The 27,409-nt window shown below is 48.2% G+C and overlaps 14 protein-coding genes across 18 annotated transcripts; 6 read left to right on the forward strand and 8 right to left on the reverse strand.

Annotated features, from left to right (window-relative positions):
* Nucleotides 1–489: 489 nt before the first annotated feature.
* Nucleotides 490–3,931, forward strand: FOIG_13050 (uncharacterized protein). The gene is made up of 2 exons (XM_031214087.1): nt 490–2,456; nt 2,524–3,931. The coding sequence occupies exons 1-2, from the start codon at nt 2,355–2,357 to the stop codon at nt 3,337–3,339; spliced, it is 918 nt and encodes a 305-aa protein (XP_031056235.1). The 5' UTR covers nt 490–2,354; the 3' UTR covers nt 3,340–3,931.
* Nucleotides 2,633–5,891, reverse strand: FOIG_13051 (uncharacterized protein). The gene is made up of 2 exons (XM_031214088.1): nt 4,715–5,891; nt 2,633–4,658 (listed from the first exon to the last, which is right to left on the reverse strand). Exons 1-2 carry the CDS (start codon nt 4,974–4,976, stop codon nt 4,102–4,104), a joined length of 819 nt encoding a protein of 272 aa, XP_031056236.1. The 5' UTR covers nt 4,977–5,891; the 3' UTR covers nt 2,633–4,101.
* A 528-nt stretch (nt 5,892–6,419) lies between these two features.
* FOIG_13052 (50S ribosomal protein L13e) lies at nt 6,420–8,267 on the forward strand. The gene is made up of 5 exons (XM_031214089.1): nt 6,420–7,006; nt 7,087–7,120; nt 7,185–7,231; nt 7,328–7,486; nt 7,565–8,267. The coding sequence occupies exons 1-5, from the start codon at nt 7,004–7,006 to the stop codon at nt 7,958–7,960; spliced, it is 639 nt and encodes a 212-aa protein (XP_031056237.1). The 5' UTR covers nt 6,420–7,003; the 3' UTR covers nt 7,961–8,267.
* On the reverse strand, nt 8,159–10,619 carry FOIG_13053 (uncharacterized protein). Of its 2 annotated transcripts, XM_031214090.1 has the most exons (4): nt 10,453–10,619; nt 10,131–10,374; nt 9,829–10,083; nt 8,159–9,780 (listed from the first exon to the last, which is right to left on the reverse strand). In XM_031214090.1, the coding sequence occupies exons 2-4, from the start codon at nt 10,336–10,338 to the stop codon at nt 8,267–8,269; spliced, it is 1,977 nt and encodes a 658-aa protein (XP_031056238.1). In that variant the 5' UTR covers nt 10,339–10,374; nt 10,453–10,619; the 3' UTR covers nt 8,159–8,266. The 2 variants fall into 2 exon arrangements, with proteins under 2 accessions (XP_031056238.1, XP_031056239.1); XM_031214091.1 differs by having other exon boundaries at nt 9,829–10,374; nt 10,453–10,613.
* Nucleotides 10,620–10,747: 128 nt separating this feature from the next.
* Nucleotides 10,748–11,936, forward strand: FOIG_13054 (mitochondrial import inner membrane translocase subunit TIM16). Its single transcript, XM_031214092.1, has 2 exons — nt 10,748–10,902; nt 10,994–11,936. The coding sequence occupies exons 1-2, from the start codon at nt 10,900–10,902 to the stop codon at nt 11,405–11,407; spliced, it is 417 nt and encodes a 138-aa protein (XP_031056240.1). The 5' UTR covers nt 10,748–10,899; the 3' UTR covers nt 11,408–11,936.
* A 129-nt stretch (nt 11,937–12,065) lies between these two features.
* Nucleotides 12,066–13,381, reverse strand: FOIG_13055 (uncharacterized protein; the record flags this gene model as incomplete). The annotated part of the gene is made up of 2 exons (XM_031214093.1): nt 12,066–13,209; nt 13,266–13,381. 2 exons carry the CDS (start codon nt 13,379–13,381, stop codon nt 12,066–12,068), a joined length of 1,260 nt encoding a protein of 419 aa, XP_031056241.1.
* Nucleotides 13,382–13,822: 441 nt separating this feature from the next.
* FOIG_13056 (uncharacterized protein) lies at nt 13,823–14,889 on the reverse strand (the record flags this gene model as incomplete). The annotated part of the gene is made up of 2 exons (XM_031214094.1): nt 13,823–14,807; nt 14,858–14,889. The coding sequence occupies 2 exons, from the start codon at nt 14,887–14,889 to the stop codon at nt 13,823–13,825; spliced, it is 1,017 nt and encodes a 338-aa protein (XP_031056242.1).
* Nucleotides 14,890–15,225: 336 nt separating this feature from the next.
* On the reverse strand, nt 15,226–15,903 carry FOIG_13057 (uncharacterized protein; the record flags this gene model as incomplete). Its single annotated transcript, XM_031214095.1, has 1 exon — nt 15,226–15,903. One exon carries the CDS (start codon nt 15,901–15,903, stop codon nt 15,226–15,228), a length of 678 nt encoding a protein of 225 aa, XP_031056243.1.
* Nucleotides 15,904–16,275: 372 nt separating this feature from the next.
* On the reverse strand, nt 16,276–17,274 carry FOIG_13058 (uncharacterized protein; the record flags this gene model as incomplete). The annotated part of the gene is made up of 2 exons (XM_031214096.1): nt 16,276–17,185; nt 17,243–17,274. 2 exons carry the CDS (start codon nt 17,272–17,274, stop codon nt 16,276–16,278), a joined length of 942 nt encoding a protein of 313 aa, XP_031056244.1.
* Nucleotides 17,275–18,024: 750 nt separating this feature from the next.
* On the reverse strand, nt 18,025–20,802 carry FOIG_13059 (uncharacterized protein). 2 transcript variants are annotated; one of them, XM_031214097.1, is made up of 5 exons: nt 20,334–20,802; nt 19,645–20,278; nt 19,019–19,594; nt 18,698–18,969; nt 18,025–18,651 (listed from the first exon to the last, which is right to left on the reverse strand). In XM_031214097.1, exons 1-5 carry the CDS (start codon nt 20,368–20,370, stop codon nt 18,161–18,163), a joined length of 2,010 nt encoding a protein of 669 aa, XP_031056245.1. In that variant the 5' UTR covers nt 20,371–20,802; the 3' UTR covers nt 18,025–18,160. The 2 variants fall into 2 exon arrangements, with proteins under 2 accessions (XP_031056245.1, XP_031056246.1); XM_031214098.1 differs by having other exon boundaries at nt 19,645–20,802.
* Nucleotides 20,382–21,222, forward strand: FOIG_13060 (uncharacterized protein). Its single transcript, XM_031214099.1, has 4 exons — nt 20,382–20,609; nt 20,674–20,705; nt 20,855–20,919; nt 21,029–21,222. Exons 1-4 carry the CDS (start codon nt 20,545–20,547, stop codon nt 21,095–21,097), a joined length of 231 nt encoding a protein of 76 aa, XP_031056247.1. The 5' UTR covers nt 20,382–20,544; the 3' UTR covers nt 21,098–21,222.
* An 86-nt stretch (nt 21,223–21,308) lies between these two features.
* Nucleotides 21,309–22,521, forward strand: FOIG_13061 (uncharacterized protein). Its single transcript, XM_031214100.1, has 2 exons — nt 21,309–21,999; nt 22,045–22,521. Exons 1-2 carry the CDS (start codon nt 21,359–21,361, stop codon nt 22,310–22,312), a joined length of 909 nt encoding a protein of 302 aa, XP_031056248.1. The 5' UTR covers nt 21,309–21,358; the 3' UTR covers nt 22,313–22,521.
* FOIG_13062 (uncharacterized protein) lies at nt 21,319–25,033 on the reverse strand. The gene is made up of 4 exons (XM_031214101.1): nt 24,909–25,033; nt 23,846–24,847; nt 23,572–23,721; nt 21,319–23,524 (listed from the first exon to the last, which is right to left on the reverse strand). The coding sequence occupies exons 2-4, from the start codon at nt 23,872–23,874 to the stop codon at nt 22,639–22,641; spliced, it is 1,065 nt and encodes a 354-aa protein (XP_031056249.1). The 5' UTR covers nt 23,875–24,847; nt 24,909–25,033; the 3' UTR covers nt 21,319–22,638.
* Nucleotides 25,034–25,690: 657 nt separating this feature from the next.
* Nucleotides 25,691–27,400, forward strand: FOIG_13063 (uncharacterized protein). 3 transcript variants are annotated; one of them, XM_031214102.1, is made up of 4 exons: nt 25,691–26,231; nt 26,302–26,362; nt 26,410–26,823; nt 26,880–27,400. In XM_031214102.1, exons 1-4 carry the CDS (start codon nt 25,928–25,930, stop codon nt 27,004–27,006), a joined length of 906 nt encoding a protein of 301 aa, XP_031056250.1. In that variant the 5' UTR covers nt 25,691–25,927; the 3' UTR covers nt 27,007–27,400. The 3 variants fall into 3 exon arrangements, with proteins under 3 accessions (XP_031056250.1, XP_031056252.1, XP_031056251.1); XM_031214104.1 differs by having other exon boundaries at nt 25,691–26,362; XM_031214103.1 differs by having other exon boundaries at nt 26,410–27,400.
* The last annotated feature ends 9 nt before the right edge of the window (nt 27,401–27,409 follow it).

A 27,409-nucleotide genomic window follows, 5' to 3' on the forward strand; every position in this document is an offset into this window, starting at 1 on the left:
CGGAGGCTTCTGTATGCAAGAAACGGGCGATACCTTTTACCGCCGCGTTCGCTTCCCTTTCAGCTCGTGGGTACAACCTCCGCAGTTTTGTGAGAGGCCATCATGCACCATGGTTCACTGCCGTATTGCATTAGCTCTCGACGAGTCGGGGCGGTAAGACAGAGCAAACAATAAACATAATATTCGAATATCGCAAGTCCTCTCTAAGACGATCATGTCTCCCTTGGCCATTGAGTATCCACGATCCTGTCTCCCAGACTCCTATTCCCCCTCGTGTTCATTCATGACAATAATGTTCGGGCCTACGGAGTGTAATAATTTCGATCCGGGGTTCAAGGGTCTCGTCCCAAGAAACTAGCGTCCAATAGCATCGTCGACTTCTCCCTACCAATAGACGCGTCTCGGAAAACAACGTGAATCAACATACGATAATCAACTGTAACCCTTTTGAAATAATATGAACTTCAGTTAAGAGATAATTGCATCTCGGAAAAAACGGGACTAGGGATGAGTTTTCGGTGACGTCGGTATGTGAAAATATTGCGACACAGTCTGCTGGTATCGTGGCTGTTTGCAAATCTCCCCACGTTGGAAGTTTGTATGTTCATCATGGTAACACGAGGAATGCGTGTCGCCGAGAAAAGGGGGGCAACAAACCGCCCAACGATTATTCAACGATTTATCGTAATTCATGCAATCGAGGATGTGATACTTCTTAAGAAGAAATAGTTCGTATCACATCCTAGATAGTTATCCACGATCGAGTTTTCGTACAACTCACAAGATGCTACCCTACATCGACTCGGATGAGCCAGTGGCCGAGCAATGGATTGACCAACTGCAGAAGCTGTCTCAGACATCCCCAAGCCAAATCGAGACCCGTTTCTGACATCTCAGAAGAACACGCACTCACTGAGACTCAAGCCGAGTAAGCGAAACATAGCTGAAACCAAGACACACAGAGTTCCGTTGCCAACATGTCAACTCTCACAACTCTCGTCAAACATGGTGAACCGCGTTGCGTCTGAGAGCCTCGCATCGCCTCCGGGAGCGGATCTGTTGGTCCGTGAGACCCTTGTTGCTAGTCCAGGCTGTCCACTCAGCCCTCCTCTTTACTTTTCTCGTGTAACTAACTCGTGAACATGAGTGAGCATGAGCATGAGCATGACAAGCCTCAATCATTCAGGGATCGTGCCGATTAAGTCATCGGTTTCTTCAAGGGATCGCTCGGATTCTCGGCGACCCCACGACTAATACGACTTTGGCGAGTAGCATGAGGCATTGGAATCGGATCGTCTGGTCTGTTGCAAGGTGCGCCGTGGCGTTGGTACAAACTTTGGCTTCCCATCCATTTCTTGCACTTTCATTCACAGAACCAACCAACCAACCCCTTTTCCTTATTGACAATCATTACAATTCAATTCCATTCACTATCTTCGTTTGTTGAGCTTCTAGTTAAGCTGCAGTAGACTTCACTGACGTGTATTTCTTTTATTCAATTAACCAATTCGTCAATTGCTGTGCAAATCATCTTCAATCACCTCTTTTTATCCTTTGTTTACTTTCATCCCATGTTCTTATCACCAACGGCCTCGCCCTTCACCAACGCCCGAGAATAACCCCCCCAAGCCATATCCAAGACATTATAGATCAACTTATTTCCCCGCTCCTTCCAATTGTCTCACTTATTTTCTGATATTCACTTCCTTATACCCTCTTTTGATTTGCTGTTGGTCCTCTTTTTCAAGTAACAGTCAGCCCCAGCCAGCCCCAAAACCAATTCCCAGCCTCCGCCCACCGGCTTCACTGTTGCGTTCCAAGCTTCGCTCCCCACCCTCAAAGGCTATCTATTATAGGCTACCACACGCTGCCTACAGAGCCCAGCCGATCCACACTAGTCCGTGGCTTCCTTCGCCGACGACAGGCCGCCACTTCCCTCGTGAATCGGATGCTCACTAACAACTTGCCCACGCCAACCAAACTCTCTTCAACTCTCTACGGCCCAACCTCTTGCTCTTTACTTTGGCTTTGTCATTGACGTTATCGCATCGCATCGCATTCATATTTGTCGGCAGCATCACCGCCGACTCGTCACTTTTGCTTTATCTCGTATTATCACGTTACTAAACTACATCACTCGCCTTGCATCGGATACCCCCGCGGTGCTAGTACTACTGTAACTACGACCCTCCAAGGAACCTTTGTCCGTCGACATTACAGAGCCGTATCCACCTGTGTTAATACCCAGGGTCCGACAGCAAAGTCAGCATCGTTTGTTCCAGCTTGTCGGATTTGTTCAGTATTTTCTGACCACAACTACTTTTTCACCAAACCAGTAAACAGCCAGTGATAAAATGTTTGCTGTTCAGCATGCTGGTTTCGATCAGCGGAAGCGAGTCCGTGAAGAGGAAGAACTCGCGAATGCTAACGGCATGAGCTTCAGCGAGCACCGCAACGTAAGTTTCCTGCAATCGCAGCCACGAGGGCGTTTTCACATGATGTCGAATACTAAAGATGTGGCAGAAACGTATCCAGTGCCTTCCACTCCGTGCATATCCTAGAACGACGCAACAATGGCAATCTGATGCGCCCATGCCAGCCCCGAGCTTCGCCCCCCACGATCATCTTCAGCCAGAAATTCGACAATGGTCATCGTCAACGAACATGACATCACAGTCTCATGGAGACACCGACATGGATATGATGCAGACATATCAACCCCAACATCACGAACAAGGCCGACTTGGGGTGATGCACCAAGAATCTGACAACGCAAACGGGCGTCTGCCCACGCCTATTCAGCCTAGCTTTGCTGCACAGGTTCGAGGTCAGCAGGCTGTGACAACTCCCAACGGTGTTGCAAACCTAGGTCACCAAAACACCGGCTTTGGTGATGATCAGAGTGTCCCTCGCACAATGGCCGGAGGATGGCAAGCCATCCAGAATGAACGACGTCTTCCCTCACCCATTTCCGAAGGTGATGATTCCATGGCCTGCCAACCCATCACCCCTACCGGTATGCAATTTGATGCCAGTGCCCATGGTTTTGTCACCCCCGGTATGGAACATCCCAATGTGACTGTTGAGCCTTCACCTCCCCATGATGTGGAACATCCTATGATGGATGTGGAATCCCACTGCTCGGGCAATTCAGTTGATGGTGATGGTGATCCAACAACGCCTTCTCCTAGGAGAGGCCATATTCGCAGCCGACACACCGTCAACAACTGGACCTGGCAGCCCGGCATGAAGAAGAGCTTCAGCATAGGATATCGAGCAGACTGCGAAAAGTGCCGCTTAAAGGTTCCAGGACACTTCAACCACATCATTGTTTCTTAGGGAAAAGAGAAGATTATCCTAGATCCTGACGAACAACCCTCACTATAGGACAGTGGCGTGAGGCCGCTTGATTGGAGAAAGAAACGACAGAGGCGCAAACTTGCTTTTAGTGATTTTGTTTCGGGGGAAATTGCTTCCATCGGCGAAAGGGAAAATCGTAGTCCTACGCCTTTTGCAACCTTGTGAGGAGATGCAAACGTTTTGATAGCTCAGACTATCACAGACGGCCATAATTCAGGCATGACCGGGCCTTTGAAGAGACGGACTGGAATCTGCCAGTTCAAGACAATATTTGATTTTTTCTTTCCTTTTTTTTCTTTTCTTTTTCATTTTTCTTTTTGTTTACTTGGCGTTATAGGCAATGGCAAGCGGGCGGGTATGGATAGCATTTGGTCATTACGGGTATACATTGACCACCCTGTAATAGGGAATCGGAAGTTAGCGATACGATCTTGAGATCGTCAGGTATGCATGGCAATACCAGAATAGCGATAATGTCAATTTAAGTAATGGAGACATTCGCAGCTCATCATCTCACCCAACTTGAAGAATCAGTGGCGCTTATTTGATCGCTTGGTATTGAATAGATGTGGTAAGTAGACTTGTTCCCTGATGGTACATACAAGATGGTCCCCCGACGCCGTCTAATGCACTGCCAATCTACACATATGATACACTCCTTTTGGTCCCACCACGTACACTCCGCTTTGTTTTCCTTCATGTTGCCATCCGTTCCTCTTTCCAATTAGATTTTTATACACATCACCAGAACTTCCACCAAGACTTGCTAGGAGTTGAGCCTGCAGGCGGCTCAACACCTAGCCTGTCTAGGGGGCCTCCATTTTGTTGACGCTCCCGCTCTGCTGCCATCGCCTCCTCCAACCTCACCTTGACAGCTCCCGACTCGACTGACTGTGTCTGATAATCCTGGAGGCCTTGTGTTGACTCCTCCTTCTTCTCTCCGCCGCCTAGCACACCAGAGAAAATCCCTAGTACACCCTTCCCACTTGATGGCTTTGTAACATTCTCCTCTGTGTTTTCTTTAAATGTGGGCTTGATGTGTTCTTCAAAATGTGTGCGGTGTGAAGGTGCCTCGAGCAAAGGTGGTAGCTTCTCGCCTCTTGCTTCGGCAGCTTGGTTGGCTTCCTCGACGAGAAGGATCTGTTCCTCTGTAGCTTCGCCCTTGATGTAGGCGAGACGTGCCATAGCAAGCTCATCGGCTTCAAGTAGCTTCTGGGCCTCGACCCATTCGGCTCGGCGGGCTCGGTTGTAACGAATCATATCCCAGACAGAGTATCCGGAGACAACAGCTGCAACAACTAGAATGCTTGTCAGCTGGCGATTGCAGTCGAATGTTTCGTTCAGTCGTTCGTACCTGTGAACACCACAATGCTTCCCACCGTCCAACGATGCGCTACATCGAAGATTCTCCTCGAAGCATCGATAAACTTATCCGTCTTGCTAATGCTGGCATGCTGAGCAGCAAGATGAGCCTGTCGCAGTCTCCTCACTCGCTGCTCGGGTGTTTCGCCTGGGATGCGTGGTGCTCTCTGCGCGGCCTTCGATGTTGCGTGGGGGATTGTGGACGTAAATCGTGTTGCGTCCTTTACGCTCCGGGGGCCCATCCTGGAAGCCATTGTCTCTGTGTGAGGAAGGGTTTATTCCGCGGAGAATAGTTACCAGGGCGAGGTGATCGAATGGATTGGCCGTTGACAGGAAGGATGGAAAGTGGTGTCATGAGATTTTTCGAACTGCTGCGAGAAGGAATTGTGGGAATGTGATTGGTGCGGAATAGCTTCGGGTGAGAGGATGGTGGGCTGTGAAGATGGAGATACTGGAAGATGATGTCGACTACCTGAGAACCTGGGTCCCAAGCGCCAAAAACACTCGTGTAAATTTAGCACAAACCCAGGAGACCCTTTGACGATTTCATTTTGGCATCTGATGCTGACAACGAAGTTTTATGCTACTGTAGAATGGATATATTTCGATGAAGCCATCAAGATGCTCGTCAATGGATCTAGCATTTGCAGTCACCACGGCAGTATGTTTGGCAAATCTCGAGTAAACAGGCAAATGCGCGATGTCCCTTTTGTCAAGTACTCACGTCCACGCAATGCCATGCTGTAACCAAGTACATGAGTCGAGAAGTATCGGATCATCGGCATATCAATTCACAGGCTACGGCGAGTGTGAGCGTGAGGTAAAGGATGAGAGCCGTTATTGGGCTTCTACAACCGGATCGAATCATGAGCTGTGGAACTTCACAAATAGACTTGGGCGCCAAGACTTTACGTCTGCCTCAATCATCACACATCAACCCAGGATCAGGGCAATCGAGAAGTACCTGTCTAACCTCAGCATCGCGGCACATCACACAAGACTCTTCTTCATGAGATAGCATCAAGCCATCAACACAATGAAAAGTGGGTTTAAATCAAAAATTCCGCCGACTATGGCCCCGAAGGACAATAGAGCAAAGAGTGACTCCGCGATGTGCAATGCAGGCCCTCCATGCTGAGGAAGCCAATTCTTGAGCTGGCTTCCTCTCAACAAGGTAAGTATGAAGAAGAAAAGAAAAACAGAACAAGAGGAGGGAGGGGGAGCCGCTTTTTATAGGCAGATGGAGAAGGGATTGATGCCTTGATGCTGAGGCGTTCGGTGCCTGGGAAATTGCAGGCAGGAGGCAGCAGGGCAGGGGCCACTCTCTGTGGATGCTTGAAATTGTGCAACGCCCCCGGCACCTGCGTGCACCTGCCAAAACAAAATTAAGTTGAGATTTTGTGAAATTATTTTCTGAGCATTGTGTTTCCGCCGCAATTGGTGGTTGTGGAGTGCATCGACCACACACAGAGAGAGAGAGTAAGGTATGCAGCGACTAGCGCTAGTGCTGAAGAAATGCATGACCAGTGATGATTTGACAAAGACCTTGCTGATCGAGAGACTTCGAGCAGTACCTTCACATTATATCCTCCTTATTATTTGCCAGAAGGCCTCAAGGATATCTCTTTCATCCGAGCCTAATGATGAAAATCTTTAACTGTCCTCAGGACTTTGTGTCTGGTGACATTTATCTTGTGTACAAGACGATGGCTGATCTCAGCTTTAATGGTTGCTGAACAAGAACATATTGGATGCAGATTCGAACCATTTCTCATGATGGGAAGACCTCCAATCACAATCTGACAGTGAAATACTTCCATGTTCACTGAGCCTGAAGAGAGTCAATGTGACGAGATCTTCAAAAGTAGTTTCCAGTTCGAGCACATACAAACACTCTTCTTCTATTATGGAATTCCGTTACAACAACAGATGCCGTGTTTATAATATGCTCATGAACCGCCAAAATGATATATAGAGCCTTCTGTGGCTTCTGCAACCCATCAACATCAACTCACAGCCGTTCTGAATTGCTTGCACCAAGTCTCTCCAAACTCGCCCGTCTAAATCCCGGCGGCACCGCTGCAACATTCTCCCGATCATGAATTTGAAAGCCCACATCCAGCACGTGATCCACATCTTTGGGCAACTCGCTAACAACCCACTAAAATCTAAGGGCACAACCCTTCTTGAGTTGGAAATTGGACAAGCCTCTACCCTCCGAATTTTACACGCCTCACGACCGACATCGACCATCGGAGCACGTTGATCGCAAGCAGACACAATGGTATGGAGATACGCCCAATGCGATGGATAATGTTCATCGCGCTCGAGTGCATTCGCATTTGCTGACCTGATTTACTACAGGCGATCAAGCACAACCAGAAGCTCGTCAACAACCGTGAGCCGCACCACCCCCGAATAACGATATGATAGAGGATTTGAGGGACTGACTCCTTCAACAGACTTCCGCAAGGATTGGCAGCGCCGGGTTCGAACCCACTTCGACCAGGTATGACGATACACCCGACGAGAAGAGAAGAGAAGAAACGATTCATCTCGATTTTCTGGAAATTTACTTGGCACACAAATATTGACTATGGAATAGCCCGGCAAGAAGTCGCGGAGACGCACAGCTCGTCAGGCCAAGGCTGCTGCCCTCGCACCTCGACCTGTCGACAAGCTCCGACCTGTTGTGCGATGCCCTACCCTTAAGTACAACCGCCGTGTCCGCTCCGGCCGTGGTTTCACCCTGGCTGAGCTCAAGGTATGATATATTGCGTCTCGGTCGAATGCACACGATACGAGATACGCCAGAAGAATTGCAGTTCTAACAACCACGCAGGAGGCCGGTATCCCCAAGGCTTTCGCTCCCACCATCGGCATCGCTGTCGATTTCCGCCGACAGAACCTCAGCGAGGAGTCCCTTGCTGCCAACGTTGCCCGCCTCAAGGCCTACCAGGAGCGATTGATCCTCCTCCCCCGCCGATCCAACGCCCCCAAGAAGGGTGACACCAAGACCGACGTCTCCAAGATCGAGAAGGCCTCTCACATCTCCGCTACTCTCCCCATTGCCCCTACCGACATCGCTGTCAAGGAGATCAAGAAGGGTGACATGCCTTCCAACATCGAGGCCGGTGCTTACCGAACTCTCCGTGTCGCTCGTGCCAACGCCCGATACGAGGGTGCCCGACAGAAGCGTGTGCGGGATGCCGCCGAGGCTGAGTCGGCTAAGAAATAAACTTGCAAAAAGGGAACTGGTGTTTGAGGGTTTTGCTCTTTGCGTCTCTGAGACATGGGCAACGTCGGTTCGAGGCTCTGATGAAAGGCTTGGCCGGGTATGGAGGAAAGATACTCTAGGTCCAGCTCAAGAAATTTACTGCATGATCACCGGCTTTGCTCTATCATTACTTGGTCAATGGATGCATTACGCGCATATGGTATCTCTTTCTTAAAAAGTTATTCATTACGATTTCAACGCTTTGAACGATTCGTAAAGTGATGTCTATCCCCAGTATTCGTGTCTATTCCATTCCTTGAGACTCTACTACTCTTCAGCCCTTTCCCCCAGCAACTCTGTGCCCTGTCGAATCAAACTCCGTAATCGACCAACTTGCTTTGATTCCAGAGTCTCCCCATTCTTGACAACTTCGGTACACAATACCAAACAGTTCTCTCTGTCCACCTTAGCCATATTAGCCTTTTGTTTTGGGTCAACCTGCTGAGGTTCCAATGCCAGCTCTTCAGGAATTGCTGGGGGGATTTCAGGGGCACCACTCTCGATCAGTGGTGTTTCGTTGTTTGCCGTCTTTCCGGTGACTGCGTAACTGAGAGCATCCATAGCTCCAGATATAGCAAGGACTTTGGCGATAACTTGGGCGCCATCCTTGGATCGCGACATGAGAGCAAAGACGAACCATGCCTCGGATTTTAGAATGGGCCACTTCTCTTGAATGATGAGGAATGACAGCACTTGTGAAAGATCATGTTCAGCATAGAACAGATCCCTCGATGGTGTCTTTTCAATTTCAGAACTCCATCCAGAAAGAACCTCCTCGGTGGGTGCTGTATGAAGAACTCGGCATACAGTAGCAACACTTCGTGCGGCTTCGAGTCGGGTAGGTTCCGTATCAGATCGATCAAACAGCGAGATCATATCATGGACAGTTGTGTGCTTGCCAGACCCCTCTCCTTCAGCTGTTATAGGACTAACAACTCGACGAACATTATCTGGGCAGTTCACAAGCAGTAGACGAAGTAGTGAAACTGCCGAGAACTGGACCTGAGGAAGAGTATCGATGGTCAGTATCCTCGGTACACTCACTGGCTTTAGCAGATCCCCTAGTAACGTTTTGTTCTGTGCCGGAATTGCGAGATTCTTGAGGAAAGACAGTGCGGAGTGAAGAAGCTGGGCATCTTTGATCTCGGGATCGGAAAGAATGGCGATCAGAGAAAGATGAGCCTGATACTTCTGCACAAAGGCCGTGGAAGCCTGATCTGAACGGGAGAGGTTGCCCAGAGCCAGACAAGCTGCGGACTGAAGAATGACATGCGGCTCCTTCAACCATTTAAGAAGCGACTGGGGCACTGAGCTTTCAAGGGAATAATGAGCTGGGAAGGCGTCATTGCCAGTCAGGTCAGCCAGGGTTGTAAGCAACGAAGTACACAGCTGCCCAAGTTCCTTGGCAGTGTCTTCGTCATCAAGCTCTGAGTCGAATTGGGTATGTGCGATGTAGAATGCCTTGACGAAGACATCTGCTTCTTTTGAGTTGAGGAGTTGCTCTTGGAAGGATTCATTGGCAAGATAACTGGCTGCGGTAGATACGAGGGCGAGAAAGTCCTCGATATCAGTGTTGTGGTCAGGGCTGACTGCCAGCTTCAGGAGAACGGAGGCCGTCTCAGAATCTGCAACAGCTACCTCGCCATCTTGTGTGATGAGAAGAGCAAGGATCTTGCAGAAATAAGTGACAAGCGGGCTGAAAGCAGCGCGGTTGGGTGATTGAAGGAGAGTGATGAGATGACTGCTGAGTCGTGACTCTGAAGCAAGACGTTGAGCAGGTTCTACGAGTATCAGTGTTGTCCCGCCCGAGTGTCATCTTCAAGACTCACCATAATCAACAAGGACATTGTAGAGCACCGGAATCAAATATGGAACAAGGCTCATGTCCTGAAGGTGCTTGATGAAAGAAACGATATGTTTGCCCTCAACAACTCGAGCTCGATTTTGGTCTGTATCAGCACAAGAATTTCCGGTAACACGCAGAGCCTGGACTTTGACACCATGAGGATGCTCCTCATCTGAGGCAAGAATGTCAAGGAAGAATTCGAGAATTCCCGAATCTCCATAAGGGAGTCTCCATGCCACTGTGTCCACGTTAACAAATTCACAAACGGTAAGTAATTTCACTTACCATCTCGACTTCCGTCGCCCAACGCCTTGGCTGTAGCCTCTAGCGAAGAAAGATCTTGTTGCTTAAGAGTTTCGAGCACGGAAGATAATAGCTTTGTTCGTTTCACAACAGCATCCTCAGGTTCGTTGGCGGCATCGTAAGTATCTGGCGATGCTCCACTTCCTTCACGCTGTATCAGGACAGCCACGTCTTGAGGTGACATAGACATGATCTCAGCTTCCCTTGTGGAGTATGAGGTATGATGCTGGAAGTTGGTCGTTGAATTAGCTACACTAATGTCCGCTTGAGATACCCTATACATTTTCATGAAGAGGGTGCTTACAAAATGAATAAAAGTCTTTAGAGCTTCACATGAATACAAGAGATGAGAAAATAAATCTCTAGGCAGTTAAAATTCAGCGACAAGTTTCAGTCTTGGTTCATGAAATTTATTACATCCATGCATCTCATTGCGGCCACCTAACATTCTCTTCTGCAGCTCCATCGCGGGGCATATGTCTCGGTGATGCTCGGTGAATCGTGGTGGATGTACTACTCGGCTAAACTGCGGCAGATCGTACTGCTGCCGGTTGATCGGAGGTGCAAAATTCCGACCTCGGAATGATCCGCCTCCGCCGACTTTGCACCCGGGGAAAAAGTCTCTAGCAGCGCCATCACGATCCTTTCCCTCGTCGCGAACGAGGGCCGCTATTTCAACGTCGCTTCTCAGCGATATCTCCACCTTTTCTCCTGATAATCAATTCGTCTCCATCACCCATAATCCTTCAAAATGGTATGCGCCCACGTCTTAGATCATGCCCGCTATGTTCTTGACTTCAAGAATCGCCGCATTGGTTCGAGTGGCGGCTAACATATAACCCCAGGCGCACAAATTCGTGGTCACAGCCTTTCTAACAGGCTCCCGAATCCTCGGTCGATCATTTGTCGCAGCTTACAAGCAGGCTCAGGCTGCTTCAGCGTACCAGCGAGCGCAGGCCAAGGCTGGCAACCCATCCGCCGGTGCCTCTCTCTCCTCTGGCATGACTCTCGATGAGGCATGCAAGATTCTCAACGTCAAGCCCCCGGCTGGTGGACAAGCCAATGTCGAAGAGGTTCTGTCACGTTATAAGCGACTGTTTGACGCCAACGATCCTCAAAAGGGTGGCAGTTTCTATCTTCAGAGCAAGATCGTAAGAGCAAAGGAGCGATTCGAGCGAGAGATCGGTCCTATACGGGAGAAGATGGAGCAAGAGGCTGAAATCAAAGAGGGTTTCAAGCCCAAGGTCTACAAGGACTGACGACTCTCCTTGTGCAAATAAAACTGGAAAAAGCAACACTTGTACGATGGCCTCGTAAAGGAGTTCTGAGGGACGGGAGGGAGGAGTTTACTTTCTCCATGTATACAATGTACATCTTCACTCGACTGCGGCATGGCACGGCGTTTATTGGGTTATCGGTGGCGTGATGAGCCGCTCGAGGTTGGCTGGTTCTTAGACGAAAGAAAAAAGAGACAGACGACCTATGCTATCTTATGTTTAATACAACTGTACGATATGAACGGAGTACTTTTGGGTTAGATGTGAGTAAAAATGAGGTCATGAGTTGTCGTGAGATGAGGGCGTATATTTCAGCATCAAATGTATCGTCGACCACAATGTGATGTGGCTGGGATGGTATTCTAGTGTCCCTGAGACAAACACACCTCATTGGGTACTGATCTATTATAGACACAAAGCTATTCACACTGCCAGATTCTTCTAGGCTTATCAGCCGCCTCTGGGTGTTACACGTGGTGTAATAACAGACTAAATCATGAAAAGGAGTCATGAAAAGGAGCAATGGTATTGGAAGATCAAACCACAAACTTTCCCACGAGATGTGAACACGCTGATAAAACTATATACATGTAACCAAAACTACCGTTTATTCCGTTCCATCCAAGGCGCAATCCCAAGATTAAACCCAGCCATAATTTCCGGTTTGCACGGGCTCTCCAGTTGTCCTCCATTCTTGAAGCGGCTTAGGTTCTTCCTGTCTACGATGGGATCTGTGTATGGAGAGTGGCCTGGGTATTTCGAGCGACTTTGGATATCCGCTGTCCTGGCTGTAGGTACTCGAGTTACTCCGATCTTGAGCTGGATCAGGAGTTGGCACTTGAACTGAAGGGGCCCCGACTTGATGTCCAGGAATAGCGGGAGGAGTACGTGGGATGTATGAATGTTCTACATCAGCGGGAGCTTGACCTGGTTGCACAGGAATAGGAGGAGGAGGACCCGGATCGGGTACACGTTCCTCGACAACATCAGGAGCCGGTTCTTCAGGCTCGTTTGGTGGAGGAAATGGAGACTGGTGCCTTCTGAACCAATCCCTGATGGAGGCTATCAAATTTCTGGCCTGGCCCCCATCGGACTCTGAGTCTGAATCGTCGAAGGCGCTGCCTCCAGCGACACTAGCATCACCTATTGGGTCCTCAGGGCCCTGATCAGGCTGAGCCTGACGGCGGTGTTGAAGGCATTTCCAAGCGACTAGACCGGTAAATAGGATGAAAAATATAACCGCTATCACGATACCGACTGTTTGAAAGGTAGAAGAGCGTTTTTTCTTTTGTGGCGTTGGAGTGTCAGTCTCTTCTGGGTCCAATATTGCTGAAGTCTCACTCAAGCCCATCGATGTTGCTGCACTCTTCCTTAGACTTATAGTAGTAGATGCCGTTGTGGTCGTGGTTTCAGTCTCAGTCTTGGTATGCGTTGTTGTTTTCGTAAACCAAGCAAAGGTAGTGCCATCGTCGGGACCTGGAAGAGTTGACCATCCGACGCGAGGCTTCGTCTGTGTTATTCTGATACTTGTGATGCTTGGTGTCTCCTTGGGCAGTTTAAGCACCATGATCGAGCTGGTTATGACCTTTTCTGGCTGTTTAGGGCCATAGTCACCGCGGCCTGGCTGTTTGGGGCCATAATTACTGCGGCACACTTCGCAGAGACTTTTGTAGGTTTCATCGTTGTCTTCATTATACTTGAAGTCGTCGGCGTCGTCATTAGGCATTTCAAGGTGAGTTTCGAAAGAGTACCTATTGTTGCCTACATACTTGCGACAAGGGCCACTATACAGAAAGAAGATATCAGTATAGTCTTGAGAGATGAAGTATATGTGACTTACCAACCTGCCAACACCCAGTTGCGGTCTCCCGTCACGTCTGTGACTTCATTTTGGCAATGAAGGGCAGCTACGGGTATTGCCATAGCTGTCAGGAGGGAAAGCTTGAGAAGCAACATCTTGCAAAATGTTTAAAATAACCAAAAATCTTTAGATACTGTAAGTTTGGCTTATTCAGGTCGAGTCTTCAGATGACTGTAGCAAACATAATGGTCTGGGGGCAAAAGGACCAGAAAGGGCGGAACGGATGAGACGAAGGTAATGTCCAGATGTTTTGCGTCTCAAGTTCCATTTTATATCTTGTAATTCTTGACTTCTATATATACATCCAATGATAAAGTTTGTGCGTGAATCCTCTCATGGTTGTTAACGAAACTCTACGACAGTTGTTTGCTGCAGATTCTAGCGTTTGTCACAGTATCACATGCCTTTCATTCAGACACGTTGCCAAGGTTTTGGGGAACACCTTACGTCTGAGTTATATGAGGAGATTTAACGAGAACCTCTCATAAGTGAAGAGAAATCAAGCTTTGAGAAATAAGTTCTCATATCAAACTTTGCTATTCTGCACGCTCCTTGCCCTTCGATTCAGGATCTTGGTCGAGATCTGTATTGTAACCGTCAGGATTTCTCCAACTAAATGCTTCGCCTTTATAGTATTTAAGACCCCTATTATAACCGTCTTTATCGATATCAAAAGACATATGACGTGCATCGGTAGTTAGAAGTCTGTTTGCCTTAGTAGAGCGATGGGGGACTAATATAGTTTTGAGCTCTTGACCATATGGCCAGTTTGATGGAGTTGGGTTTGATCGTGAAGTTTCAACGCCGCGGGGTACACAAGTACGGGGACTGGTGTCTTTTCGGTGTCGACGACTTCTTAACCAAAAATAGGTTGATAAACATATTGCGACAAGTATGAAGCACACACCGACAGCGACACCCACTACCTCAGCTGTTGTCAAAGAGCCGTTCGAAGAAGAAGCTTCTGTACCTGTTGGTAGATCTGGTTCTTCTTGGCTAGCGGTATACGATGTAGCCAAAGTTGAGTTGGATGGTATCCTGTCACTTATGGTAACAGTACTCCAAAGTGATGGATCAGTGCTCTCATCAACGCTAGGAGGGGATGAAGGGTTAACGTCTATGGTTGGCCGACTAGTCCAGGTAGAACTCGTCGAATGGTCTCTGACAGCTGTTATTGTAATATGGGTAGTGATCTTAGAAGTGACCTTGGGCAATGGATCGACGGGACCTAAGTGCTTTGTTTCGAATATAGTGGTAAACGAAGTTAGAGTTGCCATCGAGGTAAGGGTTATTGTGTGTCTTGAGGTGAAGGTCACCGGTTCTTGGACCTTTTTGTGTGGGATTGTAATAACCTTCGCGTAAGTGGAATACGGTTCTTGGTTGGATTTCATATCGCTATAAGTATGGCCCAACGAATCAATGAAGATACGAGGCTCGTTATGGAAATACGATGTCTCTTCGCGTTCAAATTCCTCATTCTCGGTCGTTTCCAGGCCAGGAGACTGGCTTTGAGCCTCGTCGCTACCATAATGTCAGGGGTCGAGCGAATCCAGAGGTTGAGTTGTACTTACATGTACTTGAAGTCAGGAAAGGGAACATGCATCTTGAGCAGTCATTTGAAGCCCTGTAGGAAGAGAAAATCCCTGTTTGTAAATTCTGCTGTTTGTCGAGATCGCTCTCGAGAGAACGCTTCCAAGGACCCAGTATATAGTCACCATGCTGGGCTGATTCAAGGTAAGCCGGTGTCTAGATCAGAGATTATTCACTTGTTGTGGGTTGTTGAGTGATGAAACTTATATAATAGTGAATAGACTCATCAAGAGTGATTGATTCAGTGAAACATAAATGCTATTTGTGTAACTAACAAGTGCCATCATGAGACTCTGCATCTGTGTTAACCTGACGTACAACCAGAATTATCCCCATGCCGCACAATCATTCATGACTTCCAAATCGCTGGCGCTGGCTGTACAGGCTGCGCAGGCTCCATGTAAGTATGCTCAAAGGGAGCATTGTCGAGCTGGATGTTGAAATTGTCCTGATTGTGCCTGGAACGTGAACGGAGTATTATAAACATAGTGGCCATGATGGATAGGAAAAGCAAAAACACGGCCGCAACTAATACAAATATCCATCCGCCTGCAGATAGAGAGCCGTTGGAAGGTTCCGCAGCAGTTGGAATCACCAAACTCTCCGAAGTTGACGAACTTGAAGTCAACTCCTCGCTTGAGATTGTCGGAGTTGCATCTGGCAGCGTCAAATGGCTGATGATGCTGAGTATATCAACATCACTGCTCGTGGTCTCCGTAGGACGCAAGACAAGAGTGAATGTTTGGTGCTTATGTCTTGTATACCAAGTGAAAGGTTCCCAAGTCTCGGTACCTATGACTACCACGCCATTTTTGGTGGAAGTGCCATCTACCTTGTCGATGACTGTTACATCCTCTCTATCTTTTCCTGGGAGGTCTTCTGATGCGAATGTAAGAACTGGCTTGAAGCCAGACGGAATTGTGCTGTAGACACTTCCAGTCAAGTCCACAAGCTCGCGACAGTCATTATGGTGGTTTTTGGACGAGAGATCGGTCCCACGAGAGGTTGGGGACTCCTGCTTCTCCATGATCTAATGTATGTTGATATTGCCGATGATAGAAGGGAAACAAGGTCTTTTGATGGGATGACAAGGGAGTTGGGTAAATGCTTGTGGAGGTTTGAGAGAAGATCGAACACAACGCGATGGGTCTTCGAGGGCTATATATAAGTAGCACACTGAGCTGATTCAAGGTATTCCAATCTATTTTTAAAGATGCATTGCGGTCATTGTGAGTTATTAGACGAGAGCAGATAGACCCGACTGTGATCAAGCTGCATAATGTATCGACTCAGAGAAGGCAATGGTATTTTGTGCAACTAAAAAAAACTATAGAAAGGCCCTGCATCCTTGTTCAATCATATCCTTGTAAATCAATGTCACCTTGAGTCGTTAAGATTTTCAAGCTTTCCACCCATAGTCCGGAACCGGTTGTTGGGGCTGTACCTCGACATGGTTCTGAGGGAAATTCAAAGTTATATTAGTTGATGGCTCATATCGTGGTCCATGTCGCAGTTCATAATGCAGTTGGTGTTGTGGTTCATGATGCGGTTGGTGTTGCGGTTCATAATGCGGTTGATGTCGTGGTTCATAATGCGGCCCATGCCGTGGTTCATGTCGCAGTTTTGGAGTCTCAAATCGTCGCCATAACTCATAAAAGAGGATTATCACAAGAGTGGTGATAATTAAACCTCCGAATACTGCTCCTGCGACCATTGCGGAGGTATCTGAGCGAATAGGTGCTCCAGAGGGATTCGCGGGAGAGGATGGTCGAAGTTCTGTGCTTGAAGAGGTTGTGTATGATGTAGTCCAAGAACTTTCTTCACCCGATTTGTTAGGGGATGAAGCGAGTAGAGGTTTCTCGGTGCTTAAGCTGGGCACATCAGTAGTCGTCTCCTTAGGTGAAGTGATTTCTGACTGCTGACTGGTGGTCGTTGCGTCTGACGTGCTGCTCGGGGCGATGAACTTCGTTCCATCAATAATGGTGACTATCTCTATCTCAGTACCCGGGGTGAGCCTTCGTGGAATACTAGTCGTAATCGGTTGTTCTGACTGAGTGGCTGTGGTGAACTTCTCAATGATAGTCAAGTCCGCAGCAAGATTCGAGACGCCTTGGTCAGGACGCTCCGTCCATGGTATGGTAAGTACTGGCTTGAAATCTAGAGGTATTGTACTGAAAGTATGACCTGTCAGGTCTTTAAAATCACGAGGCTCATGTCTCTGGAGGACCAGTGAGGCCTCGTTCTCGGACAGCGTGTCCCCTTTTTTGTCCATGTTGAGGTTGGCAGATTGCAATTCGGGTTCATCAATGCTGTTGAGAAACTGAGTCAAAGCCTTGTGCACTAGCCTAGGTGTCTTGTAAACTTACATGAGGTCAGGATCGGTGAATACGAAGCACATTGTGTGTTTGAAAGATGGATTTGTGCCTGCCCGCGGAGGGTGATGCTGGCGAGGGGACGAGCGGTCAAGAATGTCACATTGCAGAGCAGTCCCCCCAGAGGATTAAATAGTTTTAACGACGGTAGGATTGGGAAACAAGTCGACATTGACTAGCTGCAGCATTATCTGTGGTTAGATGCTGAGCCTGGCAGGGTTGTGAGTAACAGAATGAAGAGGCCCATACACCCAGAGCATAACCCCAGCTCTGGTTAATTATGCCAGCACAAAAAGAAACGCAAGGATCATTCAGTCAGCAAGGGCAAGTCATATATAAAGATGATCTGGAAAATGCTTCGTTGCTGAGCGACATCAACTGTTGGGGATGACAACATCACTCAGATAAATAAGAGCTGATGACATAGATGAATAATCCAGGTACTTCTCGCGCTCATGATTCTTCTCGCTGAATCGACGCGTAATCCATGAGATATTTCTTGGGCCCTCGATGTGCATTTGATGCTCTCCCAGCCCATTCTTCTGGGCGTCACCCTTACAAGGGGTCCAATTATGCTACCAAGCGCTCCGCACCGTCCTTGACCTCTGCCAGTAGAAATGTACCTACTGTGACGGAAACAGAGGAGAAACTTCAACCGTCCGTAAGAGCTTCTGCCATTCCAAAGTCAAGACGATCATCCAAGATGTCAGTCCCATAGGATTTGGGTCACCATCTACACTTCCATAGAAGTGAAACAGTCTTCAGAAGGATACCTTTGCGACTCGATTCTCGATTATTGGCATATCGAATATGGCATGATCTAATTGAAAAGTAAGTATATAATGATAATTCATAAGTAGCGTTGATTACCGCATATCTGCCTACTTCCCGCGCTTCGACACATATTTATTCTCACACCTTCCTCCTGACCAGGCCCTTCCAGTAATCGAAGCTATTTTCATCACTCTGCAATGCCCAGATCTTCCCTGTCGACCTCCCACTAGCATCCATCTCTTCAACCTTCAACATTCCCCAATCCCGCGTAATTCCCATCACACGAGCCTTGACACCACCTTCTGCCTCGAGAGTGACATCTTGTCTTGTATGTAACCAGTGGCGGTAGTAACGGGCTTCAAGATCAGCTGAGAACCCTTCTCGAAGAAACTGGGCGTAGATGGCTTCTATGCGTGTGAGAACGCGGGCTAGGAGGGTTTCGAGATGAAGTTCTGATGCCCCTGAGGGAACGAGGTCGGATATGGAGATTGTGGGACGGGGGTTGATGGTATTGAGGCCTACACCGAGGATGATTTGGTAGTTGCCGTCGAAATAGAGACACTGTGAGAGAATACCGCCGACTTTCACATAGTGCGGTTTCTCTTGTGACTTTGTGGGATCAAGGGCATCTAGCGATGTCAGACTTGCTCTTGCAAGGGAGCTGAATTGACTTACAAATGTCGTTGGGCCACTTCAACTTGATGGGAATGTCCTCGTAGCTACGGTCATAAGACTGCACAGCCTCAACCATAGCAATAGCCGTGATATATTGAATAAACACCACAGGGCGACTCACAGCTAAGTGGGCTGGGTGGTTGATAACAGTCGAGAAGATGAGCATTCCAGGAGGAGCAATCCACACGTTGGAGCCACGACCACGACCGGCAACTTGGGTCGTAGCTGAGACGGTGAAGCCACTTGGGAGCTTTGGCATGAGCTTAGGGTTCCTGGTACATGTCAGTATGGTACGCCTCCTGCTTGGAAAGGGGGAAATACTTCTCAAGCATGGTATTTGTACTTGTGACCACTTCGCCGTACATGAGCAAGTCGCCCCATGCCCGGGCAGTTGGCTCAATTTGTCGATAACGCTTCAGGCTCGAAAAGAACAGACCATGGTTGAAATGTGGTGTAAGCTTGGGGTGAGGAAGACCCTTCTCGTGAGGAAAGATCTTCTTGATGATCTTGCTGTAGTCAATGCTGCCATTTTCAGAGATGTTGGAATCCGTTGTCTCTGTCAGGGATTGCTGAAGCCCTTCGAGACTCCAGATTGTATCTTCATTCTGGATGTGAAAGGTATCTGTTTCCGCTCGAATCCATTCTTCGCCGTTCTCCTTCTCGATGATGCCGCTCCAGTCAGTCAATAGCTCTGATACGCCTGTGTCGGTGATGGAGGAGAGGTGAAGATGGGAGAGCGATGGAACACCTGTATCGTGGGGGCTGACCTCAAGACCGAGCTTTGTGAGGCATGCCTTGAGAAAAGCAGCTCGGTCCTTGTCGGCGCCTCCTAGTTTGGTGACCAGGTCATCGTACCCAGGAACGCTTGGCTGAGGATTCAAGTTGGCCGCAGCGAACCTAAAGTGTATCAGTCAGTACATGTATACGGTGAACAGATTGAAACGTACTCGGGGTGAGGGCCAGTAAGCAAAGCTTTGCCATCTCCGACTGTGCAAAGAACAACTGCTGCTTTTCCATCACCACCATCGACATCAAGCTCCTCGTCGTAAGTAGCGAGAACCTCGACCTTTCTATCCTTAACCGAAGCAGCATCAACAAAGACACCTCCTCCGTTATAGTAAGAGATGATTTCAGACGCAACCTCCTGTTCAAAGGCACCCTTGGGTACCGTCAAACGCACAGCCCTCGCTCCCCTTTCACTCCGATACTCAAAGCCTTTGAACGCACCACCTCGACAGGTCCCTGGGAAGAACCCTAGCTCTCTTCGTCCAACAACCTCCATGGGCTTGTTTCCCACTTCAAACTCACACTTCTGTGTCCCGTAGTAGCCACCAGCACAGAAGCCTAGATAAGAGCCTCCTCGGCGGACATAGTCGCCGATACGACGATTTCCCTCACCATTCAATGCCTGGCAGTAGCCGAGATCGCCACCACCTGGGAAGACGAGGAGTGCGCATGTTGCTTGCCATGGTTCTTTGAGAACGATGTTCTCGGTGATGGGGATGACGGCGTAGTTGGGGCCGAGAAGACGGCGGAGGGACCAGATACAATGCCGCACTGACTCAACCGTGGTGCCAATGCCTTGGTAGTGAATCAGTGAGTGTAACAGCCAGTGAAGGGAGTTGATGGATCAAACCTGTGTAAACAAGAACGTTGAGCTTTGCTGGTGCCATTGTTCGTATTTGGCTGGTTCTGGTGATATCAAAGTTGTACGTGTAGTCTTGTCACTTGACTTTTGTTGGATCTCGCCTCAGCCAAATGTCCGCCTCGAACCACCTTTAACCTTTTTCAACGATAACACACAAGACTCAATCACCACAATTTTCGACAAGAGATCAACCGAAATTATGACAAAAGAAGAGAGTAACGCTCAGCAGAGCACACAAGAAGACGACGATGAGCCTGATGAATGGTGAGTGAGCGCTCTTTTCCGTTGAGACACCGAAAGCCGAGGCCTTTGCTAACCGCTGATGAAGGGACAAGCGGATCTTTAGCACTGGATGCGCGGGTGAGTCTCTTCTTTCTTACAAAACCCAATGGCGAAATACAAAGGAAGATATAGGACCTCTATAAGGTTCTATAAGTCTACGCCTCAACTACCCGCTCATCAATCGGTTTGTTGAGAAAAAAGCTTGCTAACAGACATCACCAACTCAGATGAGAACGCAAAAATGACGGATTGCTACTTTGAAAAGAAGGATTGGCGCGCATGTGCTGCAGAAGTGAGTATCAAAAATCCAATACAATCCAACCCTATTGTTTCATTTATTTCGAGATGCCTTATCACATTGCTTTTTATGTTGTCATAGACCTGAGCTGACAGTATCATAGATGGAGCAATTCAAACAGTGCTGGAAGGCTCATAACAACGACCAACGCACAGAGACCAAGGACAATTGAAGTCGCATTCGGGGACATGTAACCGCATAATACTGTACTATTACTGTATAAAATGTAATATACCAAGACCAGGCTCTCCTTTCCAGTCGATTAGGAAACTATGACTTCCAAATGCGTTCACTCAATCAAGGCATCATGATATGATATACACAGTGTTAGCACTGTCCCCACCGGACAATCTATCCACCCGCCCATGAAATTATCACCACAGCTTCATCAAGCTTGAGGCTCACCATATCCAACTCCCCATAGCAACCCACAATGTTCGTCCCTCGTCGCGCCCTCTTCGCCGCCCGAAGACTCCCCACCTCCTTTCGTCCAATTGCACGATACGCTACCGAAGCATCAGACGTGACGCTGCAAAAGCCTGATGAAGATGTTACACAAGTGAAGCAAGAAGACGTTGTCACAAAGCCGAAATACACTCCCAGAGCTAAACCTGCACCTACAACTGCGCCCGCGAAGTCAACACCTGTAAAATCTACACCTGCACCTGCAAAGTCTACATATGCGCCCAAGACATTTTCCGCAAAGCCCACGGCGAGCAGCAAGAGTCCTAAGCTGGAGAGTCCACACAAGCCTGTTGCAGTGTCGAAGAGCATTCTGAGCGAGACTAGCGAGACGGACACGGAGAACACAGAGCACATCAATTGGGAGACGAGCTGGTATGGCCTTGGTGTGAAGGCTGTTACTCCTGAGCAGAATGAGATTCTCGCAAGACCAGTTGATGCTGCAGATGTGGAGGTCAAGCCCGATGGTATCATCTACTTGCCAGAGGTCAAGTACCGACGACGGCTGAATGAGGCGTTTGGACCGATGGCTTGGGGAATGGTCCATCGTGGGGATGTTGTTGTCGGTAACCAGATCGTGACGCGTGAATACGCTCTCATCGTGAACGGCCGGTTAGTAAACCAATTTCCAATATCATCATTGACTAACAAGAACAGAATGGTCTCCCAATCGCAGGGCTACAACAACTACTTCAGCCCCGAATCTATCCCCGCCGCCATTGAGGGTGCCAAATCCAACGCCCTGATGCGTTGCTGCAAGGATCTCGGTATCGCCTCTGAACTCTGGGATCCTGTGTACATCCGCTGGTTCAGAAAGCATTTTATAGAGGAAAAATGGGTCGAGCACGCGATCACTAAGAAGAAGAGGACTTTCTTTTTCAAGAAGGGTGTCGCCGAGGCAACATACCCTTACAAGTTTTGTTAGACACTGTCATGTCTTCCTTGCACTACATTTGTATAGAATCTCGGGGTGAATATTTCAATGTATGATATGGATGGATTAGACGCATGGCTTTGGCGCATGGAGCGATACTGTAGTACTTCAGAGGAAAATGAATGGATCATGAATCATCAGACCAATATCTAGGGTCATCTTAAAAGAAGAACGAGCTCATGTACACCAATTCCCATTTATAGATATGTACTGGGGCAGTTATCGCGCCGAATATCAACGGGCCCATGTCAAAAAACACCATATCTACCTTAGTAAGACCCATGATCATTCAAAACCCACCTCCCAGAATGGAGTTTCTATCTTTCCCTTCCGGAGGCGCTCGCTCCGCCTCCTGATGCGGCATCACCGCCCCATCCCCAAGGAACCCATGAGCCTGATGCATTTCTAGTGCCAGCTCCCTGGTTTCTTCGGCGCACCTGACGATGGTCTTCGTCCGAACTAGTCTCCGCGTCGATCCTCTCGAAATCGGTCTCGCTGCGGCTCTTGCTAATACCACTCCATGCGCTAAGTCCACTAGGTGGTCGCTGGGTAGGTTCATCTTCCTCGTTATTATCATAACCTCCGTAGGCCATGGGATCGCGGCGAGAGCCTGTGCTTGTCTGGGCACGCTGGGCTTCGGTACGAAGATCCTGGGCCTCCCGATCAAGTGCCGAGATCAGGACATTTAAGCGATCGCGCTGAGCCGAGATGAAGTCCATTCTGGCACCAGACTCGCGAAGATGCGGTGGGATCAATGCGCCCGAGTTTGTGGCCTCACCTCCAACTGTTCTCGTACCAGCCGACTGTCCACCTGCGTTGGTAGCAGCTGCCACAGCGCTGGAGAGCAGGCTGTAAAAGTCGGTGCCGCTGCTGTTGTTACCAGCCCATCGTGCAGCAGGGACGTTGAATCGTGACAGAAGCGACTGTGTATAGCCTTGCGCAGGCTCGGGAGGAGGCGACTCGGGTTCGGATGGTGGAAGACCAAGGACCTTGACCTTGAACTGCTCAATAGCGAGCTTGAGGTAAGATATTCCGGCAGCAGTCAAGCGCTCATGTGCGCTTGCGATGAAGTCGTCAATCTGCGTCTCGTTCTTTTCAAGATAAGGATGGACATATTCCTCGTATAGACGTCGAGCGCCTTGTGTCTGTGGGAGGATAAGGTAGAGGAGGAATAGTAAACGGAAATAACCGTAAAGCGGAATCCTGCTAGTGTCAGTACAGAAGGTGTCAGGTATGAGGTTTAGACATACCATGAGACAATAAACCAAACCCAAGACTCGGCGAGAAGACAGCAACTGAGCACGACCCAGTACATCAGCCATGGCGTCAGCTGGGTGGGATCATGTGTCTTGAGCGCTTTGTAAGATGCAAAGATAGGAAACAGATAACATGCGACAGAACTATTGAGAACAAGGGAATAGTCAGTAAATCAGATCCATTGGCGTTGAGGGCTGATTGAGGTGGCTATCATCGCAATTGCGAATATGACGCCTCATGACGAAGATGTATAGGGCTGAAGCTTACGATAAGAGCATAGGGAAAAGGTCAAACATGACTGCAATCCGAGGTGAAACCTCGTGCGTGACTCGACAGTTAAAGCTGAATGTGAGCGAGGGTTTGACCAACGGAGAAGAGGGTAATTGTCTCCGAGAGGTGTGAGGAAGAGAAGAAAAAAGGTTTCCTGTAGGTGTAATAGAATAAGTTTGAAGATAGGTAACGTTTAGTGGTTGAAGCTGGGCTGAGCTGAAAATGGACCTAAGGGGTGAAGTGGGCGCCGAAACTCCCGCGAGCGGGGGCCGGGCACTTTTTTCGCGTGACGGTGATGGCTTAGTGAGTGACCCACTGAAAGTAGGTGCTACGAATGGAGAAATATGTCTCGAGTCAAAAGAGCTGATCACCTGAATGCAGACTTGACCCTCGTGATAGAGGCAAGTGTCTTTTGTTGGGCACAATGACGACTTTTATTCTGATTCTTAAACTGAACACGGTTTCTTTGAGGGTCCTGACTCTTTCAACTGCGGAGTTGGTACACGTGTCTCGGATGCGAGTTCTGTATCTTGAAGACAAGTGTTTACATATTCGTGGACAGAGCATCTAGGCATCAACCATTTCGAAAGCAACTGCAGCAATTTATCTGCAGAGGACACATAAACAAGATCTATGGCCGCAACTGTCGCCTGGTGAAAACGCATGATACGCGTGGTAATAGGATGCTTACTCAACCAAGATCTTGGCAAGAAGAATATGCAATACTTGATCCATAAAACGGGAAAAGAAAGAAACAAGAGAATATCTTATCAGTGATAGGATATCGATATGGCTTACTTATCTGAATCTGAAGCGATAGGATATGGACCACGTTATAAATAGTTTCAAATTGAAGGATCGCTAACAAGGTTTTGATGTCGCAGTTGACAACGGAGTCGGCATGACTCGGGCCCGGTCGGAGGCGCGGGCCAAGCCTCGTGCTCCGGCTTGGCTGAGACCAAACTGCAACTCCAAGTCGGCACCGATACCACCGAATATCTAAGGAAATGTTGAGCCTCATTACTTGACACGATAATTTTCTTATTTGATCTCTACTTACCATGGTGAAGCACAAACAGACCACTGGTGGAATTGTCATTTTTTGATCCGATTTGACCTGTAAAGTATCCATGATAGTTGTCAAACCTACCCTACATATCTCTGCAGCTTGGATCAACCTGGCTGCGAATATCCAGAATTTAAGCATAGACTTACAGTGAGGACAATGCTCCAGGGCTGAGTACGAATACAACAATATTTGTACCGAAACGAATCTAAGATAAGATCAACATCGCCTTAGACCCTTAGTGTCCTGTCACGATGCAGCCATCATCACCATGGGATGTATATCCGGCCACCACTGCCGAGCTAGATCATGCAAGGTACGGACAAGGTAGATGTCCGTTACGGCCGAGATAATCATGCTGGAACCACTAGATATGGTGTAAGGGTAACGAATCTCACGATACGTCTTTGCATATCCAATGGCTTCTGGCTGGCCAGCCACGTTCTCTATCCCTATGAACAGTCCACAGCAAACTCTAACTCAACAACACTCGCGCGAACCATGCTATGCTGACGTGGAATCTCATTAAATCTAGAAATAGCTTATCAAGATCCCTCGTATCAATGCGAATTATAGAACTCTATAAAACTCAGCCTCATGTTTCATGTCCATTTTGCCCGTCCGCCTCCCGCGGGCGCCCGATCGGCCGGAGCCCCGGGTGGACGGCGCACCCGGACCCACCTGATCCTGAAGTGTACAATCGACTTTTTTGCTCCACTCCAGCTGAAATAGTATGGGAATTCAGGATCAGTGGTGCGAGTTGACGTAGTTGGGTCGTTATGCCCGCGGAGTCAGATCTTGGGTATTTGTTCCGACGGGTGCCGAGATCTGATATCTTGAAACCTGCCCCTTTATAAAGACGTGAATCTGCTGTCTTCCCCAGATATCCAATCCATCACATCATAACAACCATCCAACAGTAAACGAGTGCGAGCTCTGATCAGTTCCTGCATATCCAGCCCTACCGAAAAGTTTGTCAACTCTAACTCGACGACGTGGTGAAGATCGCAAACATGAGCGATACACCATTACCCGGCGGGCTTATCTCATTCGGCTCCGATGCCAACTGTACACTCGAATTATGTCCCCTCGAGTCGAGTATACTGCGATACCAACCAAGCGTTCCCGCTAATGCCATCTTCATTGGAGTATTCGGATTGTCTATGGCTCTTCATATCTTCCAAGGTATCAAGATGAAGACATGGGGCTTCATGGCGAGTATGATGGCAGGATGTATTCTCGAGATTATCGGTTACGTCGGACGGCTTATCATCCACGATAATCCATTTGACTTTATTGGCTTTCTATTGCAGATCAGTAAGTGTTTCTAAACCAAACTCGAACAAGGAATGGATGGAAAGGGAGAACTTGACTAACTCTGGCTCAGTCATGATCACCATTGCCCCCGTTTTCTTCTCTGCTGCCATCTATGTTCTTCTGTCCCAGGTGTAAGTTCCCTCAGTTCACTCAGAAGAAGCACAACTGACACTCTCAGCATCAACTTCGTCGATCCAAATGTCTCTCGATTCTCTCCCAAGTATTTCTACTGGATCTTCATCCCTTCCGACATTATCTCCCTCATCCTCCAAGCCGTCGGCGGTGCAGTCTCAGTCGTTTCCACAGCGAAAGACGACGTCAAGACTGGAGAGGACATCTCCATCGCTGGTCTTGTCTTCCAAGTCGTCACTCTACTTTGTTTCGTTGGATTGTTCATCGACTACGTTATCAGGGCTTCCAAGTCACCGGCCCGATATCGCCTTACCAAGCCCATTCTCACCTTCCTCTTTTTCCTTTTCCTTTCGACTATCTTCATCTTGATTCGATGTGGCTACCGAATTGCTGAGCTCAATGGAGGATACTTCAGTGCTATCTTTCGAGACGAAGGTCTCTACATCGCTCTTGAATCTTGGTAAGAGCCCTTGAAGCCTATCACATTTATAGTAACAACTCACTGACTGTTCTTAGCATGATGTGCATTGCTGTTCTTCTTCTGAATGCTGGCCACCCCGGATATGCTTTCAAGGAAACCCCCGAGTTTACCAAGGAAATGGACCAGATGGACCAAGACGACACTACCGTCTTTGGAGACTAAGTCTCATCTTCGTCAGAACTTGTAAGATGGAAAACATGCTCGCCAGGACAATGAGGTCCAGAAAGAAACTCCTCAACCAACTCGGGCGAGCTCAACGGATATTTCCTTTGTTATCGGTATTGTGCCTCGAATTTTGGCGTGTATATAGACAGTATGGCGAATATGGCGTTATGACATGGCAAATAACTGCCTGGAGGATTATAGATGATTTTTTAGAAAGGTATGGCACAGGGTGTGCAGGCTTAGGTATAGAGTCCTCGCGATTGGGCGACATGAGGAAGCTTCGATCTCTTGTTGAGTTCGTGGTAAAAAGTGCTATATTAAACGCAATAAAAACAAATAGATAAAACAGTTCAAAATATAGAAAAAATATAGAAAAAATATAGAAAAAAAAGATATAGGG

This window comes from Fusarium odoratissimum (assembly GCF_000260195.1).
Source record: "Fusarium odoratissimum NRRL 54006 unplaced genomic scaffold supercont1.30, whole genome shotgun sequence".
In the NCBI taxonomy this organism is placed as follows: Eukaryota; Fungi; Ascomycota; class Sordariomycetes; order Hypocreales; family Nectriaceae; genus Fusarium; species Fusarium odoratissimum.